The 21,380-nt window shown below is 36.2% G+C and overlaps 1 protein-coding gene across 8 annotated transcripts in view; it reads right to left on the bottom strand.

The window, feature by feature from the left end:
* The window catches only part of PTK2 (protein tyrosine kinase 2), a 439,876-nt gene that overhangs the window by 167,169 nt on the left and 251,327 nt on the right, over window positions 1–21,380 (bottom strand). For all 8 annotated transcript variants that reach the window (XM_069081220.1, XM_069081223.1, XM_069081221.1 and 5 more), the window contains 4 exons: window positions 15,279–15,419; window positions 13,533–13,610; window positions 10,565–10,672; window positions 4,679–4,796 (listed from right to left, as the gene is read on the bottom strand). In XM_069081220.1, the coding sequence (XP_068937321.1) occupies window positions 4,679–4,796; window positions 10,565–10,672; window positions 13,533–13,610; window positions 15,279–15,419 (445 nt within the window). The remainder of the gene's footprint in view (window positions 1–4,678; window positions 4,797–10,564; window positions 10,673–13,532; window positions 13,611–15,278; window positions 15,420–21,380) is intronic.

Genomic DNA, 21,380 nt, shown 5'->3' with positions numbered 1-21,380 from the left:
TCCTTTTCATCTTTAGAACTTATCACAATAGTGGGTACTTCATAAGTGCTTGCTGACTTGACTAAGACACTAATGAGAACAGAAAGAAGGACATTTTGGCTGGACCTCAGACTATGAGATGAGGAGTTATGAACAATAAATTTGAAGAGGTATGTTAGGACCAGGTTGCCTTAGCAAGAAGAAGGGCCCTACTTTGTCAGAGTTTGAAGCAAAGGAGAAGAAAGTAGGAGATTGTGTAAAGGGGTTCTGAGATAAAAAGAATGGGAGAAGAAGGAGCTGATGTCAAACAGACTCACTTCTCTCAGTAAAGTAAGAGGCAAAGTCCTTGGATAGAGATGAAAGAAGGGTATATTACTTTAAAGAAGGGTCAGTAAGTCAACAAATACTTATTAAGTGACTACTATGTTCCAGTGTTAGAGATACAAAGAAGAAAAGATAATCCTTGCTTTCAAGGAGCTCACATTCTAAAGGGGGATAGATATAACATGAAAACAACTATTTACTCACAAGGTATACAGGACAAAAGAGAAAGTTAGGAGTAGTTTGCTTGTAGGGAAGAGAGACAGAATCAGGGAGGAATAAAAAGGTTAACTTTCTGAGGTGAGGGCCCTAGTTGAAGTTGCCTAAAAAGAATTTGTAATGTACTCAGTCATCAGGGGTAGGGAGATTCTGTGACTGTGTAAGGTTAGGCAGAATAATCTACTTCAAGTGTATCTGTGAACTGATTCAAGCATTAGGAAAATCAAGTTGCAATTATCCTAAGAAAGTGACTAAAATGTTCATATTCTTTTGATTGAGCAATTCCCCTGCTAGTAATGTATTCCAAGAAGATCAAAGAGAAAAACAAGGGCCACATTGGCATAAAAATATCTGCAATAACACTTATTGTAGTAGGAAATGACAAAACAAAATAGATGCCCAACAATCGAGGAATGGTTAAACATGTTATGGTACATGAATGCCATGGAATATTATGGTGCTACAAGACAATGTATTTGATGAATGGGAAAACACATAAAATGACTGAAAATACAGTAAATGGAAGAAGAACAACAATATATAGAAGGACTGCAAGTAAATGAAGAGAACAAAAAAAAACTAAACAATCAATAAATGCTGTGTAAATATCATGATCAAAGCTGCATTAAGAGGTACGAGAAGGCACCTTCTCTACCTTCTTTGCAGACAGCTCGTGTATGTGGGACATGCATAGATAGAACTTCGGACATTTCTGATATGTTGCTTAGTTTTGGTGAACTGTTCCTCCCCTTTCTTTTAGTTCTTTATTATGAGGGATGGTTCCCTTAGAGGTAAAGAGGAGAGGGAAACACTACAAATATAAATGATATCAAAAGATATCAATACAAATTTTAAAGAAATGGTTACAATGCTTAAAAGTATCCATTGCAGTGTTTGGTATACTATGTATTGTCGAAAATACCAGAACTTATTTATTTCCACAGCATTTCAAGGTTTACAAAGAACTTTCTTCATAACAGCCCAATTATTCCCTTTTTACAGATGAAGAAACTGATGCTCAGAGAGGATAAGTGACCAGTTTCAGAGCTAGGACTTAAAATTCAGATATCTCCTGACTTCATGTCCAGTACTGCTTCCATCATACCACAAAGCCCTCACCACTCAATAAGTATTGTTGGTCAATGCTTATGTTGGTATTTATGTATCTGTAATTCAAAAGTTGTGTTTGCCAGCATGGGAATGGTTAAACCTAGTAATAAATATATGCCATAATGACATAGCCTCTGGAGGAGCTGAAAAACTTCTTATAGACAAGCATCACTCATGCTGTGAATAGAGAGCTATCATTTTTATGACCAGATGACAGTCAAACCACATTAATATCCTCTCTGAATTAATATCTTATCTGAAGGCAGGAGAGGTTGGTGAATATTTGGCTTTAAAAGAATTTTCTCATGGTTAACCTAAGGTTGAAGAGAAAAAAAATTACAGCTTCAGGATCTAGAAAGACTTCAAATTACTGTCTCAACTACTTGACAACCAATACATAAGGTGGTAAGATGATGTAAAATATATGGATTAATGATTATGTAAGATATATGGATTAATGATTATATAAAATACATGGAGAAAACGAACTATTTATTAACCAATACCATGTAGTTCTGATAATATAACTTTTAAATACACCTAAGCTCTAATATATTTCATTGCCCATAATTGTTGGGCAATGATTTTTATACTATTTTGTTATATTTTTCTTACATTTTCTTATTCTTTTTTTGTATTTTAGTTTAACCTCTTCCAATTTTACAGTAAACACCCTTTGTCCTTTCTATGAGCCTTTAGTGCTTGCTTACCCGAGTCCTATGGATGTACTGACAGAATAAACATTTATTAAGTACCCACTAAATGAAGAGAAGAATTTATCATTTACAAAGTCCTTTTTCTTTGCCTTTGATTCCAGACTTGAGGTAATCTCATGTGATCCTTACAGCAAATTCAGAGAAAAAGGTAGAAAAAAGGTAGGGAGAAAACATTTTTCTCCCTAGTTTACAGAGGCAGGCACTAGGGCTCACAAGGGAAGTTGCTGCAGGCTAAAAAGTATCCCAGCGCGTAGAGGCTGAGGCGGTCTGGCTCCAAGTTCAGCGCTCTTCACGCCATTCCTCACAATGGACCCCTTACCTAATTTCATATCATTCTGAAGCTTCACTTTATAAAGTACTTTATTCTAGGAGGCTCAATACACATGATTAAAATGTGTACCAAGGCACTATCTTTCTATCTTTAATAGGGAATCTTGAGCATCAAAGTTGATTCATCAGGTCAAAAGCAGAGCCTACAGTGGTAGATAAGCCTTTCTGGTCTCATTTGGACTCTATTCCTTACTAAGTATGGGGCCTTAGGTACTTAACCTCTTTTATCTGCAGTTACCTCATCTAATAAAATGAGAAGATGAATTGATAAAAAGAGCACTTATTATTTGCAAGGCACTGTGTTAAAGCAGGATAATAGTTTGAAAGGAAATACCATGTTTTGGAACTAGCACCCAGGAAGTATATTTATGCTAGTTTCTTAATGGGGTTATTATGAGACAAATTAAATAATGAACATGAGAATATTCCAAAAACTATAAATCACTATGTATGTGTGTACAAATATATGTTATGTGTATGTATATGCATACATGTATTATGTATATTGCATGCACATGTACACACATATACATATATATTTAAGCTACGTGTTTTTTTTTAATTATGTCAACAGTATACTAAAAGAGTAGACAGTTATACAACTAGCCTCTGTCCACTTCACACTTACCTTCTCCTGGAGGAATATAACATATACAGTTAAACATACAACATATGATATATTTGTGTTTATACATATATAAACACAAACAGGTAGACAAGTAAACATATGTGTTTGTGTGCATAAAACAAATCTAAAGTGTTTTTTTTTAAGCAATTGGGGTTAAGTTACTTGCTCAAGGTTACATGGTCGGGTGTTTCTGGGTGGGTGCTAAGTATCTGAGCCCGGATTTGATCCCAGGTCTCCTGACTCTGGGGCTGGCTCTCTTACTCATTGCGCCACCTGGCCGCCCAATACAAAGTTTTTTAAACAAGGAATTATAAACTGGAAAGACCTCTTATAGGAAGGAACACTTGAATCTTGAAGAAAGGCAATAAGTGAAGTTGAGAAGAGTGTTTCAGGAATAAGGGATTACACAAAGGCAAAGAGGCAGATGTAGTTTATATATAGTGAACAGTTAGCTGGAATTCAAAGAGCATGAAGGGTAATGGGAAATACATCTGAAAAAAACAGTCTAGAGCTAGACTGTTGTAAACTTTACATGACAAATAGAAATTTGTATTTTGTTCTAAAGTCATAAAGGAGGCAGAAAAGAAAACAAAGGGTGGGAATGGGTTAATGAAGCTGGAGATAAGAATATTAAGGGAACTGCTAAGGTCAGAGTTGACCAAGAATTGGAAATATAGTTGCAGGTGGGAGTGCAAAGGAAGAAGTAACCTATGAGCCATCTTCATATGTGAAATTCTACATATTATTCTTTGGTGTCATGAAATATTGTCAGAAGAAAAATAATGTAAAATTAATTATTAAATCCTTAGTGGTAAAATGAGAAAAATATTAACTCCCATTTTTGTAGTGCTCTGTAGTGAATGAAGCACTTTTCTTAAAATAATCCAAAATCCTAGAAAAGAATGTTTGTGTTATAAATAAATTAATAAATGACAATAGTTCTAGCTACAATAAAAGGTTTAAATATAGACCTTTACATACACATGAATCAACAACATTAAAGAACATGTATTAAATTTGTATATCAAAACAGAGCTCTCTGAAGAAAGAATAAGAATCACAGGTTATTGTCTTTACATTTCTCTCAGTCCCTATATTACATATTCATTCATCAAACCTTTATTTACTAAGTAAAATAAAAAATGATTTTCTTCATAACTTTAACATCTCCTCAAATCTTCCTCATGTGTCTCATGTATTTGGATATCCTTCTTAGATAAAGAATATAGGCTAAAGCTATGCTGAACTATTGTTTTGCTGAACAAATTTTGTACATTGCCTAGACTTATCTTTTAGAAAGGCTAAAGCCTACTGAAAATCTGCTAGTATAATTAAAACACAGAAAAATAAGAAACAAACACATATGGCACTGTACCTTTCTGGGGTCTAATGATAAAAGATTGTGTGGCTCCATTAACTAGTCGGCAATATCCATCTATTAAGTCAGCCATATTCTCTGCAATGGTTAAAGATGGGGCTGTCACTGTGAGAGGCTAAAGGGGAGAAAAGAGACATTATTGTTGTTACCCATACTCAAAGGAACAGCTGTGCTATGACATCAGAATTCAGTATAAATTTAAAAACAGAGTAGAAGCTGTGGTCAGACATAAAATATTAGAATACGTGAATGAAAAAGGAAGTATGACATTTAAGTATACAATCCCTGAATATGTAATAATAGGAGAAATAAAATAAATATAGAGCCACCTCTTAGAATAAATGACAGGAAAATCCTTTTTCTTATCCAGAATGTATACAAGTATAAGGAAAAGATAATAAGTCTAAAAGCTAAAAGTTCTGAATTTGAAAAAAAAAAACAATTTGGAAAAACGCAGGTGTGATACTGTGCAACAAAATACACACTGGTTTTGAATTTATAGGATCTAAGCTCACATCTTGTCACTGCCATTATCTTTATGGCCTTACCTAAATCACTTAGTATGTTCAGGCTCACTTTCCTTGTGTATAAAGTAAGGGGGCTGGCTGGTCTGGATGATCTCTAAGAGTACTGCCAGGTCTAACTCTATGATCATATGATACAACCACCTTGGCAATTGCTGCTGTTGTTCATTCATTTCAGTCAAGACCCCATTAGGGGTTTTCCTGGCAGAAACTGGAAATGGTTTACCATTTCCTTCTTTAGCTCATTTTTCAGATGAAGAAACTGGGGCAAACAGAGTTAAGTGACTCGTGAAGCATCACATGGTCAGTAAGTGTCTGTGGCCAGAGTGGAACTCAGGAAGAGGAAACTTCCTGATCTCAGCCCTGGTACTATATCTACTGTACCATCTAGCTGTCCCCTTGGGAATTAACTTTGGGACCCCCCACCCCCACTCAACTACTTTATTCAATCCAGATAAGTATCACCACCTGATAGTTCTATCTAAAGGCACAGAAGTCATTATTTCCAGAATCTTAAAGAGTTATAAGTGTCTAAAGTAGACACCTAATCAAAACCAAACTTAAGAAGAATGTCCTCCATACCTGTCAAATTTTAAGACCTCAAGTGGAGCAGAACCCAGAACCTCCTGCAGAAGCTCACACTATTTTGGGATAGTTGTAGTAAGTTTTTCCTCATTTCAGGCCTACAGTTTCTACTTTCTAATGTCCATCCATTATGAGTCATTAAAAAAAATACTCTTTGGTTCTCTTCATTCAATTTGTCCTGAAAACATCTAATGCCTACACTGCTCCATTTTTTTTTTTTAGCAATTGGAGTTAAGTAACTTGCTCAAGGTTACACGGCCCATTATTTCTGGGTGGGTGCTAAGTATCTGAGCCCAGATTCGATCCCCAGGTCATCCCGACTCTGGGGCCGGTGCTCTTACTCGCTGAGCCACCTGACCGCCCCTAAGCAACTGGGGTTAAGTAACTTGCTCAAGGTTACACGGCCCATTATTTCTGGGTGGGTGCTAAGTGTCTGAGCCCAGGATTCGATCTCCAGGTCTTCTCAACACTGGAGCCGGTGCTCTTACTCGCTGTGCTACCTGGCTGCCCCTAGTGCTCCATTTTTTTTTTTTTTTTTACAAAGGACAGCATCATTTCAGGCAAACTGCAGAATCTTCCCAATCCACCAAATTAGTACCATCACCAAAAGGGAAAAGATTGTCTGGCATGACCTATACCTGAAGAAGCACTGCTGGTTCCATGTGTTTGAGGCTTCCTTTTCTAGATATTCATTATCTTTAAGAAGACAATGATGCAATTTGAAATTATGAAAGGAACTTAAGTCAATGAATTAATCAATAAGAATTTACTAAATATCTATAATGTGTCAGTCTCTCTGCTAAGTACTAGAGATATAAACAAAAATGAAACTATCTCAGCTGCCAAAGAGCTTATATTCTATTGGAGGAGATGTGTGTTTGTGTGTGTGTGTGTGTATAAACACAAGGTCACTATGGAGGGAGAGTACTAGCAATAAATACGAGGTCTTCATGGAGAAGATAGTGCTTGAGCTGGATCAGGAAAAAGGTGAGAGATGTTTTGAGGCAAAAGGTAAGAGCGATTATGGGCAGGGGAGGGGCAGGAAAGAAGGCAGTGTATATGTTTCTGAGTGACGGAGTACTGTATAAGAAGAACACAGATGAGGCCAGTTTGGCTGAATCATACAGTGCCAGACAAGGAGCTGTGTATAAAGACCCTGGAAATATAGAGCTTACCGAGTTATGAAGGGCTTTAAAAGACAGATAAAGGAGTTTATATTTTATCTTAGAGGAAATAAGGTGGTGGCTGGATGAATAGAGAGAAGGGGTCAGATATAAGAAAGTTGTAGAGGCAGAAACAGCAAGGTTTGGCAACTACCTGGATATGTGGGAAGAGAGAATAGGGAATTGAGGATGAAGCCAATATCACAAAACTGGAGATAATGGAAAAAATGTGAGTGCCCAGAAGCAGTGAGAGTTTTGGGAAGGGGGGGAGATAATGAGTTCTGTTTTGGACAACATGGGTTTTAGATAGACAGATAGATAGATAGATAGATAGATAGATAGATAGATAGATAGATAGATAGATAGATAGATAGATAGATAGACAGATACATACATACATACATACATACATACATACATACATACATATAGATATGTATCTGGTACATGCAATTTGAAATGAACAGTCAACAGTTGCTGGGGTAGGTATGGAGAACAGGAGAAATTTAAGCTAGATAGGTAAGCATATGATTCACCTGCCTGGAGAACCCATGACTGAACTAAAGATAGTTTTTGAAGTCACTAAGAGAGAAGAGGTAAAAAGGAAAGAGGTCCCAGAGAACAGAGTCTTAGGTAATTGTAATGGTAATGGAATTTGAAGATTTTCCCTGCCCCTTAATAAGCCTAGGGGAAATTGAAGACCTTCCCAGCTTGGAAAATAAACTCTGTTCCGTAACAGGCTGAATGTACTCAAATGGAGACTGTGGTAGGAGGAGTTTGCTAAAGGGTTCAGTCAGTCTTGTGGGTAAAAGCTAGGCTTGTGTTGGTTTGTGCGAAGGCTAAAATGGTATGGTTCTCTGCTACATTGTGGTGCATTAATTTCTATGTTGCTATGATGGGCTGGGTTTCCTGGTGTTGAGATTTGGTTTTTTGGTGTCTGAATAAATGTTTCAATTCTGCCTTATATATGGAGAGTCTGCTATATTTTTTGATCCAGCACCATGTGGGAATATTTATAGTCATGGTTAGTGCTGTAAATATTGCACTGGCGCTACAGTAATATAGTTAAGTGACATGATATGGATGATGACCCAGCAAAGAGGACTGAGAAAGAGGAGGTAGGTCAGAGAAAAACCAGGATTCTATGTCATGAAAAGTGTCATTAGAAAACCAAAGGAGAGATGATTCATGAGAGCTAGAGAGAGAGAGATGTGTAAAATATAGCAGAGGTTAAGAAGGATGGGTGAAAAAAAGACTATAAGACTTAGCAATTAAGAGATCACCAGCAACTAGGAAAATAGAAATTTTAGTTGGAAGATGAGGTAGGACAGAGAGACTAACAGGAAAATAATTGGCAGCAAAGAGTAAAGATAATTTTTTTTTGTATGTTTGATCCATAGTCCCTCACTCAGCTTTGTTTTTTATCTAAGTTACACACCTATTCAATATTGATAGGCTTCCCACTGATCTATTTCAACTTAAAAGTTATCTAAGATGATATGAAAATTTTAAATGGCTTTCAAAAATAAGTGTAATATAGAATTGGAATAACATTTTCAAACACATAAAATTCTCCTTTAATTGTTGACTAATCATTTTTCTCGTATCTATGCTTCTAAAAATTTTAGGGTAATCTGCGGAAAATGATTAATACTAAAAGAGGTAAAGAGTCTTGCATCAAAGGGAAAACATTTACTATCTGTGGCAAATATTTAAAGATTTTACACTTGTATTAAAAAGTATAGGATATTTAACTTAGCAACTAATTTTTCTTACATAGTTAAATTTTATGTATTTAGTAATCATATGTGTATTCTCCATATTTTTAGTTATCTCATTAACATTCTTTTTTTTTAAGCAATTGGGGTCAAATAACTTGCTCAAGGTTACACGGCCAGGTGTTTCTGGGTGTGGTGCTGAGTATCTGAGCCCAGATTCAATCCCCAGGTCATCCCGACACTGGGGCTGGTGCTCTTACTCACTGTGCTACCTGGCCGCCCCTTCATTAACATTCTTAAAGGAACCATTTCCTCACTAATTCTGTCTACATCTTCCACTTTGTACCCACCCAGAAGTGCTCTCAGTTATGTTCCACTTTCTCCTAGTCTTTCATAACTTTTATTTTTCTCCAAATCTCATGTTCTTCTCCCCTTCAAATTACTTTGTAATTGCTTATCTTGATACAGAGGAGAATGGAAGCTCTTCCTTCAGAACAGGGACAATTTTGTCTTTATCCTGCACTGTCAGTGTCTCTGGTAATAATTAGTAAACATTTGTAGAACTGAGAGTATATCTGGTACTGATGATTTCTACAGCTCCTTCCAACTAACTTAATGATCTTATTTTGTCATAAGACATTTTAATAATCATTGAGTACAGGTATCTTAACAAGTAACACTACATCTGAAATTCTTAATTGTAATTTTTTTTAAAAGGCAACACTTGTGTGAAGGACAACACTAACTTGACATGGTAAATTTTTTAAAAGCCTCTAATATTCAGTTAATGTCTTGGGTGAAAATTGTTAGTGATCAGATGTCTGAATGGGAAGATCACCAGTTATATCCTGAATGTATCACTGGCTTGGAGTCTGTTTACAATCAATCAGCAACCAGTAGACTGGGGGTAGAGTTCTTCTTTTAAAAATCGACATTATATAAATATTGTAGTATTTGTGGTCTTGTGTACTACTTGTAGGACCTTGTCCAAGTCCCATAACCTCCTTGTGCCTTGGTTTCCTTAGGTATTAGGTATTGCACTAGTGACCTCTGAGGTCTTTTCCAACTCTAGAACCATACAACCCAGGTCAATTAAGAAACCATTTCGACAGTGACAAAACTGAAACAAAGGAATAAATAAATAATCTAGCCTTCTTCTGATGTTCTACCTTTAAAATGCATAGATAAGAAGAATTAGTGAATAAGAAAGATAAACACAAATTCTCTTCTCTTTCTAGAATTATATGTTCATAGTAACATACAAATATATATGTAATTTCACATTAATGCCTTGTTTCAATGAATAAATACACCCAAATACTTAACTAAAATTATATCTTCATCTTCTGTCACTGAAATTCATAGCACCTTTCTTCCATCATCCATTTTTTAATGCAGGTAATATTTAATAATACAATTACTATCATGTTGGGAAATCTATGAATTTTTTTGAGTTTAATACTCTAAGAGACTGGGAACTGAGTAGGCAATAATAGTCTTTACATTTGGGACAGTGGTATACTTAATGTATAGGTGATGAGTCCTGAAGTTGGCGTTCTAGTAAGTTTCTTTTTAGGTTCTAACACTTACTAGCTCTGTGACTGTGGCAAATCACAATCTTTAAGAGCCTCAGTTTCCTCAAATGTAAAATGGGAATAATAATAATAACACTTAGGCTACATCTGTCTAACAAGGCTGTTATAAAGGAAATCTTATATAACAACAAAAGGCCATATGAATGTGAGTCATGATACTATCAGCATTGTTAGTCTAAGTATAATCCCTAAGTCTATTATTTCAAATATTATTAATCTCTAATAGTGATACCTGCCAAAGTTTTTTCCTTGTTTCATGATTGTATCATTTATTATTTTATCCTTTTTGGTCTCTTACCTCTGGTGCTCCTGCTATTTTGAGTTGCAGCATTCCTTTTCTGTCTTTGTCCTCACTGTTTGAATACTGAATGGTCTGAACTTGATTGAAGTCTGCGAGATGTGTAGGCTGTAAAGGTAGAGACTCTCTAAATGCCTTTATACACACCTAACATACTGTTTCACCAAAACATATCCTGGCTCAATAACTTCTTTTGATATTCATTTAAAAAACTGGGAAGAGAGTGATTTGCCCTCTTGCTTTTCTGTCCACCAGACTAATCAGAATTTATTTAATCTCTTGCCAATTTTTGATGTACTGTCTTTCTCATCACAATGATGTCTTAGCAAATGAAAAAATGAGATTTAAAAATTCAGTGATATCCCCTGAATACAGAACCATTCTTAAAAAGGCAGTCACAACACCTAGCAGAATAATGGCTTCCATCTGCCCTGGGAATTAAAGTAAAATAACTGACTTTCCTTTACCTAAAACACATAGTATTAATGATACTAAATGTCATTCAGTTATTAGTAGTGAAATTATTAATATGAGTAGCATAAAAATATTAAGCTAAACTAAGTCCTTAATGTTTAAAATAAATCTCCAATAATATTATATTTATGAATATAATATATAACATTTAAATATTAGTACATAATAACAGGATTATTTGAAACATGTCAAAGTACTTTAAGGTGAATGGTTTTAGAGGGGAACATCTACTACGGTAATGACTCTTTCATTTGCCATCACATATTCATCTTCCCTAAACTGAAGTACCTTAGGACAAGTCAGATTCCAAACAGAATAATGGTTGTGGGTCCTCCTTGTGATAAAATGGAGACAAGGAGATTTGTACCTACTGCCATGGACATAAAGAATAGAAGGCAAAAAATGGACAAAATGGAGGTGGGGTGAACTTCTTGATGATGCTAAAGTACTGAACATGTAGGAATCATAGGGATCACCATTAAAGGCCAGGATTCCTATTCACATTTCTACTGATGCAAGACCCTTGAATTAATTCAATGTATCCTGAGCCAAAACTAGGAAATGCCTCTGAAATATTTTTTTTAAACAGTTAATAAAAGGAAATTTAGCCATATCGGGACAATTTTTAACCAGGATATAAATTAAGAACACTCTGCATTTATTCAACTAAGCAAAGCTTCCCTGCCTGACTTATTACTCACTGTGGTCCAAAAGTCAAACATCAGAGAGAGCACCTTATGGCTACTTTGTACTCAGGTGACCAGGAAATGATTTTAAAAGTCAGGACCTTTAGTGTCCTGAGTCAATCAAGTCTTAAAAGATAGTTTCAATACCATTTAAGGAAAAAAAAAAACTAGCTTAATCTACATAAGTGTGTGGGAGTTAGGATACTGTTTCCATTACACTATAAGCCCTTTAACTGAATATAGGACAACAAAGGTAAGAAATCCCAATATATCAGAACTGACTGAAAGTGGTAGTCAGGTGATGACAGAGACAATGGAGAGAAAGTAAGGATCCCATTGACCTTTTTGACTGAACACTCTGACCAACCATATCTGGAAGGGTTTATATATATACACACACACATATATATGTAGTAAGTTTTTCTATGGACTCTTTATACTATAAAACAAAGAACTTTCTTTTTTACCCTAATTAATAGGTCCAAAGAAATAAATATACATATAATTCTTCTATCATTTGATTCATTAAACAAATATGTACTGAGAATCTATATGATGTCATGCTATGTATGAAGACTAGTAACAAGCAGGTCGCATCTTCAAAGAGTCTATAATCTCATATGGAAAAGAATTAGTTGCAAATGGCTATAATAAAAGAGAGAGCATAAAAATACCATCAATATAGAAAAAGTATAGACACATCAGTTCATACAAGAAAAGATTACAAAAATTAACTACACTTCTATGTGAAGATTCCAGAATGCTTTTTAAACCAACTAAATTGTTTAAACAATCAGGATTAATCACTGTTAATGTATAAGGTATACAGCTCACAAGAGTGAACTATTATACTAGATCTTAACTACAATATTTTGGTCAGGGAATGATTTATATTGTTCTCCTGTCACAGAATGGGTGGCCAATAGCAAAATAGCTTCATTTAATGAGGTCTGAGAGCAAGTTATCCTCTCCCTTCTCTTATTTACAAGTGATTTCTTCTTCAGAGATCTACTAACTTGTACTTTAATAATAATGTAATTTCTATTATAAAGATAAGGGCAATGTCATGTGTTTATATCTCCCTCCTGTTCAGTTTTATATACAGTAAGCACTTGATAACATATCTGAATGAACATACTGAATAATAATTTATATATATCTTGATCTACTCTTGCAACAATTATATCCTAAATGTACTTGTAGTTAAGAAAAATTGCTTCAAAGTATGAAATAAAAATACCACAATGCCATAATTATGTGCAGTATATACAGTAGCTAAGTTTGCACATGAAATGAGAAGGTTCTAGCATCACTATTAATTAGCCCTGTGATTCTGGTAAAATCAAATGGGTTCTCTGAATTCACTTTCCTTATCTGTAAAATACAGATGATACCTGTCCTTCCTACCTAAGTTGTTGAAGGTGAGAGTTTTATTTAACTTTAAAGTGCTAAGGAAATATTAATCATAATGTAATTTAATTAGAATATACAAATTTACAGAAATATGACTAACCTGACTACATTTTGTAAAAAAAAATACACAAAAAGAATCACTGAGTTCACCCTGCAACTAAGGAATTTCAGTGAGTCTCTAGTGGGTCTTTATTTCTGTCTCACTGCACCGGAAACCTTTCCATGACAAGCATCAATGGCAGAATTACGGCTTCTGCTAAGAATGACCTAGTTTTTCTTCCTTTGATTCAAAGATTAAACTACTCATTTGCCTTTGAGGAGTGCTGAATTGACAATGCATGGGGCACCCTTGCATGGGAAGTTACAGTGACAAAATAATAGAGAGAGAGACTTACATTGGAACCCTTGTCCGTAAGGTAACTGATGCCTTCTTCTGGGCCAATTGCCAGCTCCACGGAAATGATCCAACTTGACTTTTTGGGGTGAACAGATGAAAATTGGAGGTCGTGGGAAGAATAAGCACAGGAGCATAAGCACAAATGAATAAAGGATTTGAAGAGGCCTAGTTTAATTCCTAGTTCATAGACCATTTACATATATGTCACCAAGGTTAATAGCCAAAGTGGTATCATGGAATGAGCACTAGGTGATAGAGCCAAAGTACTTCAGTTTAATCCTGGGTCACACTACTTATGCAACATTGTTAAATAAGTTAGTTTAAGCAGCCTGAGCTTCTTCATCCATAAAATAAGGAGGTTCATTAAGATGATCTCTGATGGTCTTTCGGGTCTTATTTGAAATCATAAAAAGTCCTATAAGTTACAATGATCCAATGAGGCTTCATAGAATCCTAAGATCCTGCAAAATTCTCCAAAGAAAACAGTGACTTAACACAGTGTATAAGTTATGGTAACTTTTTGTTTGTTTTGCTCTGGTAAATGGGCTGGACCTATGATTTTATTGTTCACAGGAAAGCATGGTGAGGAAATTCCCTTCCCCTGCTCTCATCTGCAACTGTTACAGAAACTATAGCCTTAGGAAATTGCTTAGAACTTTGAGATGGCCCACAATACCAAAGGTATTGTTTTAAAGGTAATGTTTTAAACCAAAGTTTTTTGATTCCGAGACTAGCTCTATATCTACTTTGACACAACTAATAAGTGATAAGTTAATACTTTTTTTTTCTCAACCAGTAGTTTGATTATATAATTTCTACTACCTTTATTTGCTTCTTAAAAGCAGTTTGCTGAGCTTGCTAATCAACTATGTTTACATTTACTCTCATAATTAATTTTATTGAAAAAAACTACAATTTGGATATGTTGAGATTTTGAGGAAAACAGTTAAATTAGCAAATAAACCATATGGTTAAATGAAAAGAGAAGTGTCAACACATAAACAATTTCATGAAAAATGAAATAGTTTCATTTCTTATCCGGACAGTGTCACTAAAAATTTTCTCCTTTTTGGCTAATCCATATAAATAAAATCAATACATTTTGTGGTTAAAAAACAGTCAAGGCAATTCTTCAATCAGAAATGAAAGTACAGATACTCTCCATATATAATGTTTCAATGTGGTTTTGCAATAATGTAATAAATAATTAACAATCCACACTGTAATATTGTTCCACCAAGTAAAAAATCAAAATTGGGCTTAATGGTTATTTCGTTGTTCAATTGTGCCTGACTCTAAGTGATCCCATTTGGGATTTTCTTGGCAAAGATACTGTAATATTTTGCCATCTCCTTCTCTAGCCCATTATAAAGATGAGGAAACTGAGGCAAACAGGGTTAAGTGACTTGCTAGAGTCACACAACTAGTGTCTGAAGCCATATTTGAATTCACTGAGTCTCCCTGACTCTAGACCTGGTACTCTATCCACTGTGTTATGTAACTGCCCTTCTAACTAATAGCTGAGTCTAAATGGATTTCCTCTTTGCTTATTGCCACCATTAGTACATGCCTCAATATCATTCCTATAGAAGAAAGTCTCTGCTGTAATGGTGCTTCATTTAACACCATGTTTTCACGGAACCAATTAAGGAGATTGGATAACTGTGAACACAGCCAACTGACTGCAAAAGAAACTGGCTTCCCAGTAATATTATCGCCCACTTTGCCGATTTTTATTACTTACCCCAAGAGCACATTTGAAGCATTCTTTATCAAATCTGTACACAGGAGAAAGAATCTCAAAGAATTTCAGAATACTTTCTTCTCTATTAAGGTTGGCAAATTGACGAAATGTTTGCTGTATCAGTTTTCTGAGGGTTTTGGCCTGCATGAAAAAATAACATTAAAAGCAATTCATATAAGCAATGTTTAAAAACCACCATTCCATTAGACACAGGGGATGCCCAGAGGTATTGATATATCTTCTGTTAGCAGCCTTTTTCCTTATTTCCAAACAAACATCACAAACTGCCTATTGTATATCTTGACCTGGAGTACCTAACAACAAATACATATCTCTTTCTAATCTAACATGGTGGCAGTTTATAGAGTAACATTTACATATGTAACATATGTCCCTTTAAGCTCTATGAATCTACAAAATTACAAATAAAAAGTGATACTGTTAAATTAAGAAATCATTTATAAGCACTTTAGCTTTAAAATGTATTTCTTACAAAGTGAATAGCTTTACAGTGGTTTTAAAGATCCTGGACTAAGAGGAGACCCGGGTCCTCATCAATAAAGCATTTAGTCAGTCAGTAAACAAACAGTTATAAAGCACTTATTTATGTGCCAAGGCCTCTGATAAGTGCTAAGGATATAAAAACATGTTTCCTACCCTCAAGGAGCTCACATTTTAATGGAAGGAAATCACATGCAAAAAATAATGTACACAAACGATATAGAGAGCATAGATGGAAGATAATATCAGATGGAAGGCAATAAGGGGGGAGTGAGGAAGGGGAGACTGGAAGAGGGCTCTTACAGAAGGTGGAATTTAATCTGGGTCTTGAAAGATGCCAGGAAAAGTCAAGAAATAGAGGAGAGAAAGAAGAACACTTAAGGTATAGGAGAAAACCAGGGAAAAGACATATTGTTAGGAGACAGCAAGAACAAACAGGTCATTGTTTCTAGATTGTAAAGTATGTAGAGTGGAGTAAGACATAAAAGAAGAACGGAAAAGTAGAAAAGTGCCAGGTTGTGAAGGTCTTTAAAAGCCAAGCATGGAATTTCATATTTAATCCTAGAGGTTATAGGGAGCTCCTGGAGTTTACTGAATAAGGAAGGGACACAAATGCTTTAGAAAAATCACCTGGGCAGTTCTATGGAGGATAGGAAGAGGAGAGACCTGAGACAAGGAAATCAATCTTAAGTTCAATATAGGTAATCCAGGTGATAGGTAATGAGATCCCCACAAATATGGTGGCTATGTGAGTAGATGAATGGACAAACATAAGAAATGTTGTGAGGGTAGAAATGAGCAGATTTGGCAGTGGATAAGCTATGTGGGGTGAATGTAAGTAAGACTAGAAAAATATTCTAACTGGGAGCCTGGGTTACTGGGAGGACGATAATGCCCTTGAAGTAATTCTCCATCAGCACCTCTGCTTGGTTTCCACTCTGGAGACCATCATGTCTTCTCCCAGATAAGTGGATCACCTGAAATCTCATCACCATACTGACTGACTCAGTTTTTAATAATCAATACCTTCTGAACTCCCTCAGTTGCCTCCCTCTCTGACTGAAGGCCAGAATAGTAAATTCTTCCCAAAGCCTTCCTTTAGAGAAGAATGAAATTTCAGAACTTTCTAGGTTACTCTATTCTTCATCAACAGCTCTGCTTGGTTTCAACTGCATGAAACATCATACCTCCCCTGCCCATATACCCCTGGTATACTCTGCTTCCCAATTTTCATCTTTTCATTGTTGTCTTTTCCCATCAGATTATAAGCTCTCTGAAAGCAGGGACTATTTCTCTTTTTCTTATATGTATTTCCAGTGTTCAGTACAAAGCCTGGCATATAGTAAGCATTTAATACATTTTAATAACCTGATGTGGGACTCTAACTCAGACAGAAGTTAAGGCTTACATAGATCTGGGAATTAGTTACATAGAAATGATAACTAAATCAAGAAGAGTTTAAATCATTAAGTGAGATAGTACAGACCAAAAAGAAGGGCCGAGACAGAGTCTTTGGGTATACCCACAGATAGCAGGCATTTGCTGCCTATGAAGATCCAGCAAAGGACAAGCAGGAGAGAATGGTGTCATAAAAACCTAGAGAGGAAAGATTTCCTGGGAGGGGAGAGTGATCAATAGTGAGAAATGTTACAGATAGGTCAAGGATGACAACTGAAAAAAACTCATTATATTTCTGGCAAACAGGAAACTGAGCAGCTTAAGTCAAATGATGGAAGTCAGATTGTGGATGGTTTTGAAGAGGAAGAAGTGAGAAAGTGAAAGCATTTATTGTAGATGACTTTCTCAGGGAACTCAGTTGGGAAGGGGAGAAAAGATACAGAATGACTAGCTAGCAAAAATGGCAGGATCAAGTAAGGGATTTGGGAGTATGAGGAAGAAAAGAATAGTTGTTAGGAAACAGGGAAGAGCCAACAAACAAGCAGAGATTGAGGACTAGACAGAAAATGGGCCTGACAGAGGCAGCTATCTGCCAGAGAAGACTAAAGGAACAGGATCAGGCAAGCACCTATTTTCCAAGCACTTTGTTAGGTATTAGGGACACAAAGATAAGAGCAAAAGAGTTCAGGGAGCTTGCATTCTAAAATGGGAGACAAAACACACACACACACACATATGTATATGCAAAACACATAAAAACCAGTACCAGATAACTTAGGATGGGAAGGCATGAATAACTGGGAGGACTAAGAAAAGCCTCTTACTGAAGTAGTACTTGACCTTAGTCTTCAAGGAATGCAGGGATTATAAAAGGGAGGTGAACAGAGCTAGGACACTAGGTATGGAGGGACAGTCAGTGAAAAAGCATACATCCTTGGAGGAATGCCTCAAAAGAATGTGAAATAAGGAAAAATAACTCCCTTTCCCACCATTTATTATGAGTAAAAATAGTGGCAGTTTATTGGAGGTATACATAAATGGTTTTTTAAATGAGGAAGCCAGCTCTTTGTCAGTAAAACTGCTCAGTGAACTTATTGGGGATGTTGTAGAAGAGATCACTATATAGAACAGGGAGGTTACATCAAAAATGGTCCCCTTGGTTCCTTCCAGTTCTGAGATTCTTTGCTTATAAGTACTCTGTCTACCTTAGCATATCTGAACTGTAGTCACTTGTTTGACTAATATTTTATATATTCAAAAAATTACAAATGGATAAAATATGACACACTATAAGTTTCTGTTAGAAAGTAAGATGTAGGGGTGGCCAGGTGGCTCAGCAAGTAAGAGCACCGGCTCCAGTGTTGGGATGACCTAGAGATCGAACCCCGGGCTCAGACACTCAGCACCACACCCAGAAATAACTGGCTGTATAACCTTGAGCAAGTTACTTAACCCCAATTGCTTAAAAAAAAAAAGTAAGGTGTAATACTTAAATTCAAGCTATGGTAATAAAAGATTCTGCAATCACTGTAGAACATATGAAAGTGAAAAGGAGGACTAGGAAAATTTTAAGGTAGAAATAAGAAGAGATAAAGCATAAGAAGGATCTTAGTTCTCGAGAAGTACTGAATGTAACAGCTGCCACATGTCTGTAATTTTCTCTTCTTGACCCTTTTCTTATAATCTCTGGTATTTTCAGAAGAAATTTCATGAATTATCACAAGGTATACATATGGCAGCAAGGTGAAGGTGAGAAAAATTTAATTTCAGGGACAGTTTTTAAACCAAAACGGGTATTACTTGTAGATATCCTGAGAAAACTGTGTAGTATATGTCCTTGTTTACTGATAACATATAGTTCAGGTTTAGTAATCTGGATACCTAGAAATTTCAGTGATTTCTTACTGCTGAGAATTCCTACCTTATGCTGCCCTACATACATTACTGTTCCACTGTTGTTGTCTGGTTTCTTCAGACAGATGAAAGGGAAGGGAATTAATCCTATTCCCAAATCTTTTCTAAGAGCTAGCATAGTTCCCCTCACAAAATCCCTGAGGAAACATGTAGTGAAAGAATCATCTCTATTTTGCAGACTTGGAAACTGAGTTTTAAGGAGGTTTCGTGATTTGTCTAAGTTTCCCACCTGCTAAAATAGGAGTTGGTAAGTCTTCAGTCAGTCAACAAGCATTATTTTGAGACAAGCACTGTGCTAGGCAGCAAGGAAACAAAACGAAGGAAAACATCACTACTTGAAAAGAGCTGGCGTTTTGATGGGGAAGGGGGCAAGAAAATTAGTTCATATATAAATAAATGCTGCACATATGCAAAGTGAATGAAAACAAATGTATACTAAGCAGTTAAACGTAAGTCAAGTCAAAAAGCATTTATTAATCACTACTATGTGCAGAACACTATGAAAAATGTTGAGGATAAAAGAGAAAGGCAAAAACAGTCCCTGACCTCAAGGAATTCACAACCTAATGGGGGAGATAACGTACAACTATGTACAAAGAGATCATGACATATCTTAACCTAGAAACAAGAAGCCAGGGCAGTTTATAGAGTAAGGGGATGACACGGTCAGAGCTGTACTTGAGGAAGATACAGTTATCTGACAGCTGAGCGGAGTATGGACTGCAGCGGGGAGAGAACTGAGGAAGAGAGACCAGCTAGGAGGCTACTGCAATAGTCTAGCTGTGAGGTCATGAGGGTATGTATAAGGATGGTGAGAGGGTCAAAGAAGACAGGGTAGAATGTTTCAAAAGCAGAATTGAGAAGACTTGGCAACATATTGGAAAATAGAAGTGGGGTGTGGAGAGAAAATGAGGAGTCAAGGATGGTAACGAGGTTGCCAACCTGGTACTGGGAAAATGGATATGTCCTCAATAGTAATATATAAGTAAGGAAAAGGGAAGGGTGTGGAAGAAAAGATGATGGGTTCAGCTCTGGACGTGCTTAGTTTTAGTTTAAGTTGTCTGTGGCACCCCTAGTTCAAGCTGTGGTATGGCCACTGCAAATGGCAAGTAAGCAAGAAGTATTTATTAAGTGTTTACTAAGTGCCAGACACAAATACAAGCAAAAAGAAACACTCTCTCTGCCTTCGAGTAACTTAAATTCAATGAGAAAAGACAACACATAAAAGGGAGCTGAAAAGAAGAAAGAGAAGGTACCTACATGAATCATGGAGGCAAAGTCCAGAGTCAGAAGCACAGCCAGGAGGGGAATGAAGTAAGGTTGACTTGGGCTGGTCCCCCAAAAAAGGAGATCCTGGAAAGAATTCACCAATGGGAGAGGGAGTCAGAAAGGTAAAGTGATATCCCAGGGTGAGAAGGACCCAGGTACTGAGGGAAGTTCCAGGCAGAGAAAGCAGCTGAATAATGATGGCAAAGTTGGAGTCAGAAGCAACAGTCAGGTGGGGAATTAGAGAGAGACTGAAGATGAAGTGTACATAGTATGTAAGTAATAGAGAGGCCAGTTTGTCTACATAATAGAATATGGGAGGGAAAGAAATGAACCATAAAGTTGAAGGACAGATTGAGACCAAACTGTGATGACCTTTATAAGATAAACAAAGGAGTTTGTATTTTATCTTAGAGGCAAAAGGAAGCTATTGGAGTTGAATGAGTAGGCAAGTCACACCGCCAAATACACGGAAGTCTTGTTTACTGTAACTCAATACCAGCTCTCACATCTATTCCTTTCTCATTATCCACAGGATCATCATGCTAATTAATGTCATCATCTCTCTTCCAGACTACAGCAATAATTTTCTAAATGGTCTTCTTGCATCCAATTTCCTACCTTTCCATATAGCTGCTAAACTGAAATTTCTAAAGTAAAACATCTGATCATGTAACACTGTCTCCCTGCTTCCATCCAGTTCCCCTCCCCATCCCCCTCCACTCACTCCTGCCTTGCTCATGCTCAAGAAGCCTCAGTGACTTCAAATTACCTATTGGATAAAATACAAACTCCTCTATTTGGCATTTAAAGCCACTTAAAATCTGGAGTCAAACTATGCCTCTAGGTTGACTGCCTATGATTACCTTCTCATACTCTCTATAGTTCAATCAAAATGGCCAACTTATTTGTTCCTCATAAATGATTTCACTTCCTATCTCCATGTCTTTTTTTTTTTTTGAGGGGGGAAGGCAGGGCAATTGAGGTTAAGTGACTTGCCCAAGTTCACACAGTTAATAAGTG

The sequence above is a fragment of the Petaurus breviceps genome, unplaced genomic scaffold (assembly GCF_028583685.1).
Source record: "Petaurus breviceps papuanus isolate PSGF00001 unplaced genomic scaffold, PetGlider_PUasm1.0 98, whole genome shotgun sequence".
Lineage (NCBI taxonomy): Eukaryota > Metazoa > Chordata > Mammalia > Diprotodontia > Petauridae > Petaurus > Petaurus breviceps.
The sequence above is the reverse complement of the archived record's forward strand: the minus strand, read 5'-3'. Positions and strand labels throughout refer to the sequence as shown.